Genomic DNA, 14703 nt, shown 5'->3' with positions numbered 1-14703 from the left:
CACATTACTATTTATGTATTGAGTCTCATCTGAAATTACTCAAAATAAGATGGTAAAAGAGGGAGAAAATTTCAATTTATTATGCATATTTAAATTATAAATAATTTTTATAGGGAAACCCAGGACCCCCAGGTTCCAGTGGCGCTCCAGGGAAGGATGGACCCCCAGGTCCTGCAGGTAACAGCGGTTCTCCTGGCAGCCCTGGAGTGTCTGGACCAAAAGGTGATGCTGGCCAACCAGGAGAGAAGGGACCACCTGGTGCCCAGGGCCCTCCGGTGAGTGAATTCATTGCTCTATTGATTGATTATACTATTTTGGTTTTCATCACAGATTCAATACAGGAAAACATAGTTACAGAAAGATGACCTGGGTCTTCATTATCTGTCACAATAGGGAGCTCCAGGCCCACTTGGAATTGCAGGGATTACAGGAGCACGAGGTCTTGCAGGACCACCAGGCATGCCAGGTCCTAGGGGAAGCCCTGGTCCTCAGGGCATCAAGGTGAGTGCAGTGCTCTCTCTCTGGACTCTTGCAACCTTTGATAGCATTCAACGATCGTTCGCCATGTAGAATGGTGAATGAAAAAGTCATAAGTACAAATTATTCAAGAGATGACCTTTCTGATATTTTCAATTTTCAGAGACAAAATTTTATTACACCGCTCCAGAACACAAAGCAAATCATAGCCACATCTTAAATATAAGCACAAATTGGTATCACAGAAAAATAATCTTAGCATCTCAGATGCCTCTGTGAAGAAACTTGTGAGCATTCTCCACTTTGCTGACTGTCAATCTTGGAGGCAGAAAGGCTTATAAATTTATAAACATAAATTTATAAAAGCCCCTAGATTCCTACTCTCCATCCACTCAAGTCATTTCTAATTCCTAACTTTTTCACTAGTATTGCCATACATTCTGTGCTTAACATTTACACAATTCATTCAGCAAATTTTATTTTATTCTGGCTCACATTATAATGGAACGCCTCTTTCAAGAAATGTCAAGTAATTGTGGTCATTAAATTAAAATGTTATGTTAAGTATATTCAATTTATATGACACATCTACTTAGTGTGTATTTAGAATTAAAGAATGAAACTTGTTTTCCCCCAGTTTTTCCCTGTGGATGCATATTTAAGCAGAAAATTTCAATAGAAATTTAGTACAATAAGATTTTTCTCCGATAAATGGGTAGATAAGATAATGACATGTTAATTTTTACTTAAAATAATATTTTTTTGTACTCAGGGTGAAAGTGGAAAACCAGGAGCTAGTGGCCACAATGGGGAACGTGGTCCTCCTGGACCCCAAGGTCTTCCTGGTCTGGCTGGTGCTGCCGGTGAACCTGGGAGAGATGTAAGTAACAATTCTTGGAAAATGTTCAACCATTCGGGTAGAATTTAATAACTTATTTTTTAAAAATCACAATTGAGCCTTAATAGCTAATAATATAAATATTATCAAGTAGCCAAGTTCTTCTTTCTCTAATAACATATTCTTCCAATTGCATCTTATATCAGCCTTAAAGGCTTGTGGTCATTAATATTTATCCAATAGATAATCTTGAGGAAATATGATCTCTAGCTGAACTAGGAAACAAGTTAGTAGGGAGACCCCCCCAATTTACAAATTTTTTATGTATTTATTGGCTTGTAGTTATCTATGATTTGTCTTTCCTTATTCACTTATTTTTATTTTTAACTTAATATTTTAAAATGATAAATCAAGATTATATATGATACAATACCATAGGTACAATATAATTTGTTTTGTTTTGTTTTGTTTTGTTTGGTGGTACTGGCAGGCTACACTCCCAGACCTACTTTTTTTATTTTTATTTTTATTTTTATTTGGAAACAGGGTCTCTTACGCCAGCACTGCTGGCTTCGAACCTGCGTGATCCTCCTGTCTCTGCCTCCCAAGTGCGGGGATTACAAGCATGTGCCACCACGCCCAGATAATATAATGTTTTGATATTTGCCTGACATGTGGAATGATTAACTAAAGCTAATTAAACTGTAGATTCCTATTATCAATTTAGATCAATATTTCTCAAAACAACATATTAGCTTCTCTGTGTGTACCATATTTTAGATATTCTTTTCCTACATTTCTCTTATCACCTATTGTAAAATTCTAGTAGCACAGATATACCCAGGTATTATGACTTTTTGAAGTCCAGCTCCATTGTAATATCTCAGACTTCCTGCTCCCAAGAACCAATTATCAACCTCATTGAGAACTATATTGCTTTGTTTATAATAAGTGGCTTGTATAGTATTTAGATTATTTCAAGGTAATTAATTTTTCTCTTTTTCTCTATCTATATCTCTGCAACTATCTCTATCTCTATCTCTTCTTTTAATCAGGGAAACCCTGGATCAGATGGTCTGCCTGGCCGCGATGGATCTCCTGGTGGCAAGGTATGAAAAATGCATGTATACTAGGTATGTGCTATTAAAGCAAATAAGCACCATATTTATTTTGAATCTATTGATATTTTTCTAGGGCGATCGTGGTGAAAATGGCTCTCCTGGTGCCCCTGGTGCTCCTGGACATCCAGGCCCTCCTGGTCCTGTTGGTCCTTCTGGAAAGAGTGGTGACAGAGGAGAAACTGTGAGTTCTGATAAGCACCACCTCTCTGTCCTTGTCTTTCCCTTGATAAAGAGATTTGTAAGGAGAAGATAGAATGTCAGATCTGCCAACCAAAATATGTGTTCTCATTCTTCTTGCGGGTTTTAGTACTAGTCATTCATAAACAGATGTGACTGTAAAAATATATCAGAAGTGTCCAGAAGTAATCAATGAAGAATTTGTCACTAAAATCTGAAATAGCATTAATCAAACCAACTATCTGTATGCAGGATAAATACAAAGTTAAATTTTGTTCAACTTTCCTGTTTAAGGCCCTTAGTAAAATATAAACAGGAAAAGTACTTTGAGATACAAAGCAATTTTAACTTCCAATAATAGTGTGCACACTATCTACAACAATAATTATATAATAATAATGCTAGTATGCATACTATGATTCTATGAAATTAACTTTCAAAAACAAAATTTTATCAGTGAATATGAGCAATTCTATGTGTATATAACCATTTGTTTTCATATCAGGGCCCTGCTGGTCCTGCTGGTGCCCCTGGTCCTGCTGGTTCACGAGGCGCCCCCGTAAGTATTGTTTTGTTTCTTATTAACTCATTATACTCTGTAGAATATTATATATATTCTGGAGATTTTAGAAAAATGTACTAACAAAATATATAAGTATTGAACAGATATAAATTCTCCTTCAATGGTACAGAAAGCAATTGAGATTCTAAAAATTCCTTGGGGCCAATGATATAAACTAATAGGACAAGTTTTCTTAGGTGCTTCTCTAGTCATGTGATAACCAATTATAAAACTAATTCACTGTAAAGAAATATATTGTTCCATTAGCTATTGTTCTATTAGCTAATAGAATGCCATAAAATAAATGTAATTATTATAAATTATTAATTTTTCAATATGTATGTTCATGTATGACTTTAATTTGGAATGTATTTCCACAGGGTCCACAAGGCCCACGTGGTGACAAAGGTGAAACTGGTGAACGTGGTTCTAATGGCATTAAAGGACATCGAGGATTCCCAGGCAACCCAGGTCCTCCAGGTTCTCCTGTAAGTACATCTAATGTTAGAAAATCTCCTTCAGGCTAGTGCATTTTAACTGACGAGCGAGGCCAATTTGAGAGACTAATAATAGAGAAGTTTCCATCTCTGAAAACATATGCTAGAAGAGATGAGAAATGAATTCAAGAGCTTATTTGAAATAACAGCATGAAACAATAAGGAAATTAAAGAGAAAACCATCCCTTATCACAATCACCTTCATTCTTGATCAGATCTTAAATGTATAGTGTTCTAAACCTTCTTTTAAGCCCTCACTTATATTTTTACTTGCTTTCTTTTCAGGGTCCTTCTGGTCATCAGGGTGCAATTGGTAGTCCAGGACCTGCAGGCCCCAGAGTAAGTAGCAAAGATATCCAGGGGAAGGTCCACATTTATAAAATATTTGCATCACAGGAAGATGTTCTAACATTATGATACTATGATCATGTATTAGGGACCTGCTGGACCCAATGGCCCCCCTGGCAAAGATGGTACAAGTGGACACCCAGGTCCCATTGGACCCCCAGGGCCTCGAGGTAACAGAGGTGAAAGAGGATCTGAGGTAAGACAGCACTCATACATGTGTGTTTTTAATTTGATGTATTCTCCAATTTTTCAGAAACACTGTGCAGTATTAGTGAGTTAAGTAATCATTTGATTTAGAAAATGAACAATGAATGATTTTAAAGCATTCTTGACCACACTAATACTTTCTCCACTACACTATAGGGAAAGAGAAAGAGGGGGAAGAAGAGAGAAATTTTTCTTATGGTTTGATAACAACTATATCAAAATGACATCTGATCAGCCCACCAAATGGACCATACCAATTTTAATTCACACTTGAGTTTTCTCAACTGTGATATGCATTTATGCAGTTCATTTTACTTCTCAATAACGTCCATAATTCCTATTTTGCTACTGATACCATCATTCCTACTACCTACAGCTTTGGGGTAAATGGGATAAAAATATTATCTCTACAAATTACACCTGTGACAATTGAAGCAGAAATGACTTAAGTAATAAGCTCAGTGATTTAAATTTGGGGTCAGAATTTAGTTTCTTTGATTTTATTTACTCTTTCATGTCAGTATTAGAGCTGTGCTGCATGAGCTGTTTACATACATTGTTTATGATAGACCAGAATTTGTCTTCAAATATTACTTACTTTTCTTCAGTGGAACAATATATTTCTTTACAGTGAATTAGTTTTATAATTGGTTATCACATGACTAGAGAAGCACCTAAGAAAACTTGTCCTAAAATAATTATGACACAATATATGAACTGTTTTTAATTATTTTTTTGGATTAGTAGCACAATGTTTCAGTGGGGGCCAAGCAAAAACACTTCAGTGATGCAAGATTTTACCCATTCTAGGGCTCCCCAGGCCACCCAGGCCAGCCAGGCCCTCCTGGACCCCCTGGTGCTCCTGGTCCTTGCTGTGGTGGTGGGGCTGCTGCCATCGCTGGGGTTGGAGGTGAAAAATCTGGTGGTTTTGCACCATATTATGGAGATGAACCAATGGATTTCAAAATCAACACTGAAGAGATTATGTCTTCACTCAAATCTGTTAATGGACAAATAGAAAGCCTCATTAGTCCTGATGGTTCTCGTAAGAACCCTGCTCGGAACTGCAGAGACCTGAAATTCTGCCATCCTGAACTGAAGAGTGGTATGTGTAACTCCAGATGGGAGCAATGGCACTTATGGCAGCAGGATTACAGAGAAAAGTGCTTATCTTAGAATTTGACAGGAAACCTTCACTGTGAATAGAAAATATTTTGAAACCAAAACAATATTTAAATAACATCGAGTAAGAAATGCTTGATATTGTTAAAAAATAATTTTTGTAGATTCACTCAAGGTATAACATAACTTCAAAATATTACAAATACAGAAAATTTAAGCCTTTGCGCATAATGGGTTAATTATTTCTAAAAATCAAATTTAATTATTAATTAATTAATTAATTCTAGAAAGCTTTCAAATATCTTGACATGGAGCATTGCCTTTTCTCAGAGTAATTTCTAAACATTACTTAAAATAGGAAAGAGACATTAACTAGACTTATATATATTGGTATATTGCTGGATTAGACAGCCAGCTTACATTATTAAGCAAAATTACATTAACTATTTAGTCATCATTAAAAAAGAAGAGATTTAGCTGGGCGTGGTGGTGCACGCTCGTAATCCCAGCATTTGAGAGGCTGAGACAGCAGGATCGCGGTTCGCGGACAGCCTCAGATAATGAGGCTCTTTGCAACTCAGTGAGACCCTGTTTCAAAATAAAGAATAAAAAATAGGGTAGGGGTTATAGTTTGGAGGTCGAATGCCCCTGGGTTTCATCCCCAGGCCCACACACACAAATAAAGAAGAGATTTCAACAAATATTATATACTAATCAACAGTTCTTGGCTTAGAATATCATCATTATTCAAATCAAGATGTTATATTTTATTTCAGGGATTTATGTAGTTATAGTAACATTTTTACCTTGGCAGTTTCAGGCTAATCATTTCTGTATATGCCATACATAAAACAAACGCATTAGCAATCAGCACTATGAATGCTTTAGCAGGTAAACAAAATCATTCTTGTCCAAGTTTCATTGCTGAATTTTATAACCAATTCCCATTGTATTTTTTTCTGACTATTCAGGAGAATATTGGGTTGATCCTAACCAAGGTTGCAGGATGGACGCTATTAAAGTGTTCTGTAATATGGAAACCGGGGAAACATGCATAAATGCCAGTCCTTCCAATGTTCCACGTAAAAACTGGTGGTCAGATTCTGGTGCTGAGAAGAAACACGTTTGGTTTGGGGAGTCCATGGAGGGTGGTTTCCAGGTAAGAAAGGATACACTTTTTGAAATAAGTCATCTCTACTTACTAGATATTTTCTGTTCCTCCTATCTGTTCATCACAAAGCTAAGTTAATTAATAAGTAGTAGAGCCCAAATTATTTCATTTTTTAAGTCACTATACTTTTATAACTTTACCCGCAATAAGAGCTAAGCTAGATTGAATTACTTTTCAAGCATTTTTCTTTTTAAGAGTTTTTTTTTAATTTGGCATACAATAAGAATATATTCATATACAATATCTACGAATAGCCTGTACTGCAATGTCCATACTACTGCTATGTGAGATACTTACAGACAGTTTCAACTGAAATGTTTGATCTGTTTTATTTGTTCCCTACCACAGTTTAGCTATGGCAACCCTGAACTGCCTGAAGATGTGCTCGATGTACAATTGGCATACCTCCGACTTCTCTCCAGCCGGGCCTCCCAGAACATCACATATCATTGTAAGAACAGCATTGCTTACATGGATCAGGCCACTGGAAATGTAAAGAAAGCCCTGAAACTGATGGGGTCCAATGAAGGTGAATTCAAAGCTGAAGGAAACAGTAAATTCACATACACAGTTCTGGAGGATGGTTGCACTGTAAGTAACAATACTTTTATAAATATTGGTCAGAATGCACCCAACATGTATTGTTTAATCATGCTATTTTGAAAGGAAGGCAAAAAATAATATAATGAGCTACAGATAGCATTTGGTGTGAGTTATATAGCATCTACTAATTCACTGAAGAGAATGTTAAGTATTGCAAACGCTAAATAGGTCTTCACTTCCAGATGAAATGAAAGTAATGAAATTTAATCCATAATATAAATTCTATCAGATAACTGTGCTGGTTATTACACCTTCTGCACATGAACTCATTCTGTGATCTATGTTTTATAAAAAAATTATCCTTGTTATTTTTTATGAGCAAAAGGAAAACTCACTGCTAATGCTAGCAAATGTTATTGGGAGTGACCTATCCACTGTTAACAAACTATATCCCTGGTAGCGGTGACCAGAATCAGGCCCGCTCAGGCAATCTCCCTGTTGAGTTTGCTCACAAGTCCCACAAGGCTGTTGAGGAAGAATATTGTTTAGCAAATGAAAGGATTACAATTTGAAATATAGCAGGTCATATGTATGGAAGAACAGAGGTCATACTGATTATTCAGAGGAAAATTAAATTATTTTCAACTTGATCAGTTGGAGGAATTGTCTAAATAATTGAATAATTGCATGGAATTGTCTAAATAATTGTTAACATCATAAATACTTACATCTTTGCTTTTATTTTACAGAAACACACTGGGGAATGGAGCAAAACAGTCTTTGAGTATAGGACGCGCAAGGCCATGAGACTACCTGTGGTAGATATCGCACCCTATGATATCGGTGGTCCTGATCAAGAATTTGGTGTGGATGTTGGCCCTGTTTGCTTTTTATAAACTAAACTCTGTCTGAAATCCCAGCAAAAATTGCCACATTCCATATGTGTTTTTCTTGTTCTAATCTTGTCAACCAGTACACACGACCAACTAAATTCCAGTTATTTATTTCCAAAATTTTTGGAAAAAGTATAATTTGACAAAAAAGAATACCTTTTTTGCTGTTCCACCAAATACAGTTTCAAATGCCTTTTGTTTTATTTTTTTACCAATTTCAATTTCAAAATGTCTCAATGGTGCTATAATAAATAAACTTCAACACTTATGATTACACTGTGTTACATTCTTTGAATTCTAGTCTATCTGTGGGGGAATAACTATACTCACCAGTAAAAGATAATCTTTCTGAAACAGACATGAAATTAGAAATGACCTCCCTATTTCAACTACCTCAACTGGTCAGAAACATAAATTTTGTGAGCCCCAGAAGACTAGATAATTTGTATAAGTTGGCAAACTTAGAAATTCTATTGATTAGTTTCCTAGAATATCGGTAAGAATAAAGTAGAATGTAGTACAAGAATTTAAACAAATAAATTTAAACAAATATTTTTAAAGCCACAATTATTTTAATCTTGGATAGCAACTGCTTTTAAAGGTGCTTCTCCCTTTTCTTGTCATTGCTGGTGAAGATGACAAATATTTGGGAAATCTTTCAAGACACATGTTTTGGTGCTAGTGTACTTTCACTTTTAAACATCCACAACAGAATTGTTGACCTGCATTCAAACCATAAACTCACAAAATCAGTACCTGTCTCCCATCAGAAAGATTAATTCGTGTACCACAGGGGAATCTCTCTCTTCATCCTGTAAAAGAAAACAAGAAAAATTACGGGGCTGCTTTTGTCACAATAACATAGACAATGTCTGAAATTTTCTTTTGTAAGCTTGTATGTGGTTGTTGATCTTTTCTTACAGACATGCATAATAAAATATCGTAATGAAACATTCCTGGTTCTTGTCACTTTTCACAGATTTAACAAATACTTGTCAACATCCAGGAACTCCAGTGATTTTCTTGAAAATACAGATTACATTCCAATTTTGAAGCTAACAGTACAATGGTTTGGAAATACAAACAATTTGTGCAGAATAGAGATAACTTTCAGTAGGGAATCCAGCATGTTTTAGATCAAATTTAGTGTAACCCCTGAGGCATATTGAAACCTGAGAGTTTTGTATGAGAGGATCACCCCCTGGAAAGTAACATACACAATTGGGATGTCCTCAGAGTGGGAGTAATTAAGGAGAAAGATGCTGGTGATTTATCAGAAAGTAAGATGAGTTCAACAAAACACACAAAATTAAGAACAATTGGCAAATATAATATGATTTCAACTATATGTGGAATTTTAAAAAGTTGAATTCAAAAAAAGGAGCAAAATATTGGGAAGGTATATGGATGAGATGAGGGTGAGGAGATATTGGTCAAAGATTTCAAAACTGGCCGGGTGTGGTGGCTCACGCCTGTAATCCCTGCTCTTGGGAGGTGGAGACAGGAGGATCGCGCTGGTCCACACTGGCTTAAGAGACACTGTTTCCCAAAATAAAAAAGTATAAAATAGGTCTGGTAGTGTAGCCCAAAAGTAGAAGGGCTTCCAGGAACCCCAGTACAACCAAAAAAAAAAAAAAAAAAAAAAGATTTCAAAACTTCACCTAGATAACAGGAGTAACATGGTAACTGCAGTTAATAACAATAACTTGTTTCCTTGAAAGTTGCTAAGAGTAATGTTTATATGTATACCTATTTCACAACATCATGTTGTATATGAGAAACACATGCAATTATTATTAGTAAGTTAAAATATTGATCTAAAAATATTAAAAGTACTTGCAAGATTAGGCATTTTCTACTTCCTTTTCTACCATCAAGTTCTTATTTTTTATTTACCATAAGTAAAAATAGTACAGTCATACACAGTTGACCTAATAATTTGAAATTTAGTCACTCTATATTACTATGAAAAATAATTATGCTTTCAATATTAAAATTCCTTCAAACAAACATCAAGACTTGTAGTCCCATTATCTTCTGACATAGAGGCAACCAATATTTATAGTCTCTGGGTGCCTGTTTCAAAAACTATTTTATTTACATTGTAATAACATATTTATTACATAATATATTATGTTATGTAATATATCATTTATATATAAATTATATCCAAAAACAATTTTATATTTATACATATGCACAAAGAAAATGCAAAAGCCAATCATATGAATTAACATATCTCTTGGAGTTTTAACCAGAGAAAAACATATGAAATATAATTTCTGCCTTCTGCATTTCTAACAATATATTATAGACAATATTTCATCCTATTACATATAACATTAACACATTGCCTGTTATTGATCACTAATATTCATTTTAGTGAATAGAATTAAAATGGTTCACTATTTTTGTTCACGTGATTCTTTAGTTGTTACAGAGCATCTAAATCCCTATCTTCACACAAGAAATATTTTGGTTATATAGCTTTGAAGCCACAAAGACACTTGTTTATTTAGCCTTATGTTGTTAGGGCTTGGACATGTGATTTGAACTTGGTAACTCAGAAAGACACACCAATTCTAATTTGGAGAGAGTTGTATTAGTTTCATATTACTGCTATAGCAAGTTGCCACAAACTTAGTGACTTACTGTACCAGCAATCTTTTGTTTTATATGTCTGGAAGTCAAAAAATGTAAATTAGATCTTTCTGGGCTAAAATCGAGGTGTGAAGCAAGGCCATGTTTCTTTTGTGAGACTCTAGAGAGAAGCCCTATTAATTTCTTTTTAAATTTTTTATTCATGCAGTATAGTCTCACATCAAAATGTATATCATGTTGACAATGGCATATATTCACACAGCACTTAGTGCCCCCACCTCCTCATTTCCCTCCCTCTCAATACCAAGTGTCCAGGTTAACAATTCTATATTCACACGTATGCATATAGTCGTAGGTAGAATTTCCATTAATGAGCCTCAGACTTCTTCCTCCCCTCCCCTTACCCCTGGCTCCACTGAGGATCTCTTCCGCTATCTGGAGTCCCTCAAAGAACAAAATTATGTCATTTATAAGAAGATGGAAAGACCTGGATAACATTATGTTAAGTGAGATTAGCCAAGCACAGAAAGAGAAGGGCCAAATGCTTTCTGTAATATGTTCGAGCTAGGGAGTATTTGGGATGCCCCAAGGAACCCTGTTAATTTCTCTTCCCAGTTTTTAGAGACCACCCAGATTCCTTGGCTCGTGATCCATTCTCATCTTCAAACCAGCAATATTTGGTCAAGTCTTTCCCACATTGCACCATTCTCACACTGGCTCTTCTGCTTTCTCTCTATTTAGTAGGACCTTTATGATAAGGTAAAGCCCAATTAAATAGGCCAGGATAATCTCCACATTTTAAGGTCAGCTGATTGGCAACATTAATTTCAACCTGAAACTTCAATTTCTTCTTGCCTAGTGCAGTGTAACATTCAGATTCTAGAAATTTACATATATATAAATATATAAATATATATTATTTATTTATTTTGGTGACACTGGGGATGGAACCCTTCTACCTCCGGGCTACACTCCCAGACCTATTTTTTATATTTTATTTGGAAACAGGGTCTCAAGCCAGTGAGGCTGGCTTCGAACCTGCGCGATCCTCCTGTCTCCGCCTCCCAAGCGTGGGGATTACAAGTGTGCGCCACCACACCCAGCAGATTCTAGAAATTTAAATGTGGATATATTTGGGGAGGCATTATTCTACTACCATAATAAAAATGCAAAAGTAAATAAGAATAGAAAATCATTTTTGTGGTGGTGACAGATACAACTGAGGCAGGAATAGCCACATTGCATTTTTATTCATCTTTTATTGGTGTGTTGTAATTATTCATCATAGTGTGACTCATAGAGATATGCATTTATATGTGCACACAGTGTGTCACTTGGTCTTTTGGCCTCCCATAACCTCCTCCTCTTCCCATAACTAATAGGGAGATTCATAGTGATACATTCATATATCATTTAAGATTATTTGGTCTGTTTCTCTCCCCAAACCTCCTTTCTCCTCCCATCCCCAAGTTGCTTTCCACTACTCCATGGGTCTTCTAAATTATAGGTCCCTTTTCTTTCCTATTATCTCTCTAGCCTTCACATCTGAGAAAACACATGTGGCCTTTGATTTTCTGCATCTGGCTGACCTCATTTAGCTTGACATCCTCCAGTTGCACCCATTTCCCTACAAATGACAAAATTTTCCTCTTCTTTATGGTCCAGTGTGTGTACATGCCACATTTTGTTTACATTTATTTGTCAACAGGCACCTAGGATGGTTGATTTCATAACTTGGCCGTATTAGCCAGATGACAAAAGGAGCTTGTCCAATACATAGTGCTGGATACACATCCAGTAGCAAGGGTTATGATGGCTTCACCAGGACTTCTATGGCATATGATTTTGGTGATGGCCCTGAACATAAGCATTCACTTTGTTTCTTTCTATTCTATAAACCTGAATTCTATAGCTTTCTCTGAATTCTTCTGAACTTCAGAAAAAGTATGTTAATTACAATCATCATAAATCTGCCAAAGTTGCTTTAGGTCATTTGTAGATAAGAATCTTGATAAGGTCAGCAGTTGCTATCTGTAGGGCTTGTAGACAGCAGAAATAAAAGAAAATGGAAATACTCTGGGATCAACTGTTTATATTTGTTGAGGGAAAATGTAGAAACACTTGTTTACATCCAAGGATGAGAATTTTGAAGTCTATGAAAATAGGGTTAATCATCTTTGAAAATGAAGAGTGATCTTCAATTTAAACTTAAAGCTTAAGGAGACACATGGCCTCCTCTACTAAATGTATGTTTGAATTTAATAAGAAATTGTTGGACTGCATATGAATGTGGCTGTTTATATTTGGTGATGCACATAAAAAGAATAACAAATTCAAGTCTCTAATTTCTTGGCTTAAGGCATAGAAAGAAATGATATATACTTCCTTTAACTATGCTAAGTATATAAATATTTTTAAAAATTAAGCCAGGTGTGGTGGCACATATCTGTAATCCTAGAGCTTGGAAGGCTGAGATAGGAGGATTACAGGATCAACGACAGCCTTAGAAATGTACCAAAACTCTCATCAACCTAAAGAGTCTCTCGTTCAAAATAACAAAAAATGAAAATGAGAATTTAAAAAGGCATGTAGCTCAGAGGTAGGATGCCTCTAGGTTCAGTCTCCAATGCCTTGCATACAACAACAAATACATAAACGAGTAAGTAAATAAATAAATCTTTGCCAAATGGTTCAGATAATAAAGAGCCAAATATAGATCTTTATTCTGAAAATCACATCATTTAAATCAAAATTTCTCACCCTCCAGTTGATTACTTTATGACTAGAAAGTAGCAGGACCCTAGAAGTTTGAATGTAGTTTCTAAAAGAATTCTTTTTAAACATTCTTTTTTCCCAATTAGTCTTATAAAATAGGAACCTTAATTCCTATGTAGTAATATTTCTGCTATTTGTAAAATGCAAGATTCCTGTAAGAAAAGGCCAATGTTTAACATACCTAATTCCCACCACTGCTTATTGTCTCTGGATTTATAATTAGAGTCAGATTTTAGAATGACCTTCTAGTACTTTAGCAACTAAAAGGTCAGTCTCAGTAGGAGGTTTACAAATAAAAAGAATGGAAAATTTTAACTAATTTATATCATCTAAAATCTGGACAATATATGTGAGAATAGGTTCTGAGATACTAGAAGAAGAATTGTGCAATTTGGAAAATAATAATCAATATAAAATATAATGGAGGCCTCTGGGAATAATTATTAACAAGGTTGAATAACTGAAACCAAGCCTCCAAGATATTCCAAACTAAATTAAGACTCCCAAACTTCCTGGAAGGTGAAGAATATAATACCAGAACTTAAGAAGATAGAAATAAAGGATCTGACTTAGCAAACGTGTTAGTGAGGAGAAAACACTATGATAATAGCTAGTGTCCTCTGGCTTCAGTTTTAAAGTATTTCTGTGGCTGTGATTTTGAAATAATACTGTATTAGAAGAAGAAACCATACATTAGAAGTCTATTGCATAATCTGGGCCAGGGATGATGGTTTCCTGTCCCAGGGTGGTGGTAATGAAAGTATGAAAAGTAGTTGTGTTCCAGAAGTGTTTTGAATACCGAGTTAACAGGAACTGCCAACAAATTGGATGTGCTATCTAGAAGAGATGTCAAGCATAAATTCAAGGATTTTGCATAAGAAACTGGAAGAATAAAGTTGCCAGAAACTATCAAGGTAAAAAACTTGAGGTGTTTGAGATTTCCGGCTGTCCATGTGATGTTTTGAATACCTGTCAATTCTCTAAGTCTAGGCTAGAAAGTTAAGTGTAAGAGTTTCAGTAAATGTGTTATTTTTACACCCATGGAAACATACAAGATCATCAAACAATTAAGAGTGGAGAGAAGGAAGAAAAATATAGAAAAATGAGCTCTTGGGTACTTCAATATTTACAAGTTGTAGAAATAAAGAGAAAGCAGCAAAGGAGAGAGAGAGAAGAAACAACAGGAAACCAGGAAAGTGCAATGACTTCAATGCCAAATGAAAAATAAAAGTTTGTTGTTTAAAATTTTGAAACTATGAAGCCGGGCATGGTGGCGCACGCTTGTAATCCCCACGCTTGGGAGGCGGAGACAGGAGGATCGCGCAGGTTCCAAGCCAGCTGCGCTGGTTTAGGAGACCCTGTTTCCAAATA

The 14703-nt window shown here is 35.5% G+C and overlaps 1 protein-coding gene across 1 annotated transcript in view; it reads left to right on the top strand.

The window, feature by feature from the left end:
• Positions 1–7959, top strand: part of COL3A1 (collagen type III alpha 1 chain) — a gene marked incomplete at both ends in the record, with an annotated part of 39512 nt that extends 31553 nt beyond the window's left edge. The window contains 13 exons of the mRNA XM_080689363.1: positions 114–275; positions 394–501; positions 1250–1357; positions 2371–2424; positions 2510–2617; positions 3119–3172; positions 3556–3663; positions 3958–4011; positions 4109–4216; positions 5038–5332; positions 6321–6508; positions 6869–7111; positions 7813–7959. Coding sequence (XP_080545489.1) covers positions 114–275; positions 394–501; positions 1250–1357; positions 2371–2424; positions 2510–2617; positions 3119–3172; positions 3556–3663; positions 3958–4011; positions 4109–4216; positions 5038–5332; positions 6321–6508; positions 6869–7111; positions 7813–7959 — 1737 coding nt within the window. The remainder of the gene's footprint in view (positions 1–113; positions 276–393; positions 502–1249; positions 1358–2370; positions 2425–2509; positions 2618–3118; positions 3173–3555; positions 3664–3957; positions 4012–4108; positions 4217–5037; positions 5333–6320; positions 6509–6868; positions 7112–7812) is intronic.
• Between the last annotated feature and the right edge of the window lie 6744 nt (positions 7960–14703).

The sequence above is a fragment of the Muscardinus avellanarius genome, assembly GCF_963383645.1.
Source record: "Muscardinus avellanarius genome assembly, chromosome: 2".
NCBI lineage: Eukaryota > Metazoa > Chordata > Mammalia > Rodentia > Gliridae > Muscardinus > Muscardinus avellanarius.
Note: the sequence above shows the minus strand (reverse complement) of the source record. Positions and strands in the feature narration are given on the sequence as shown.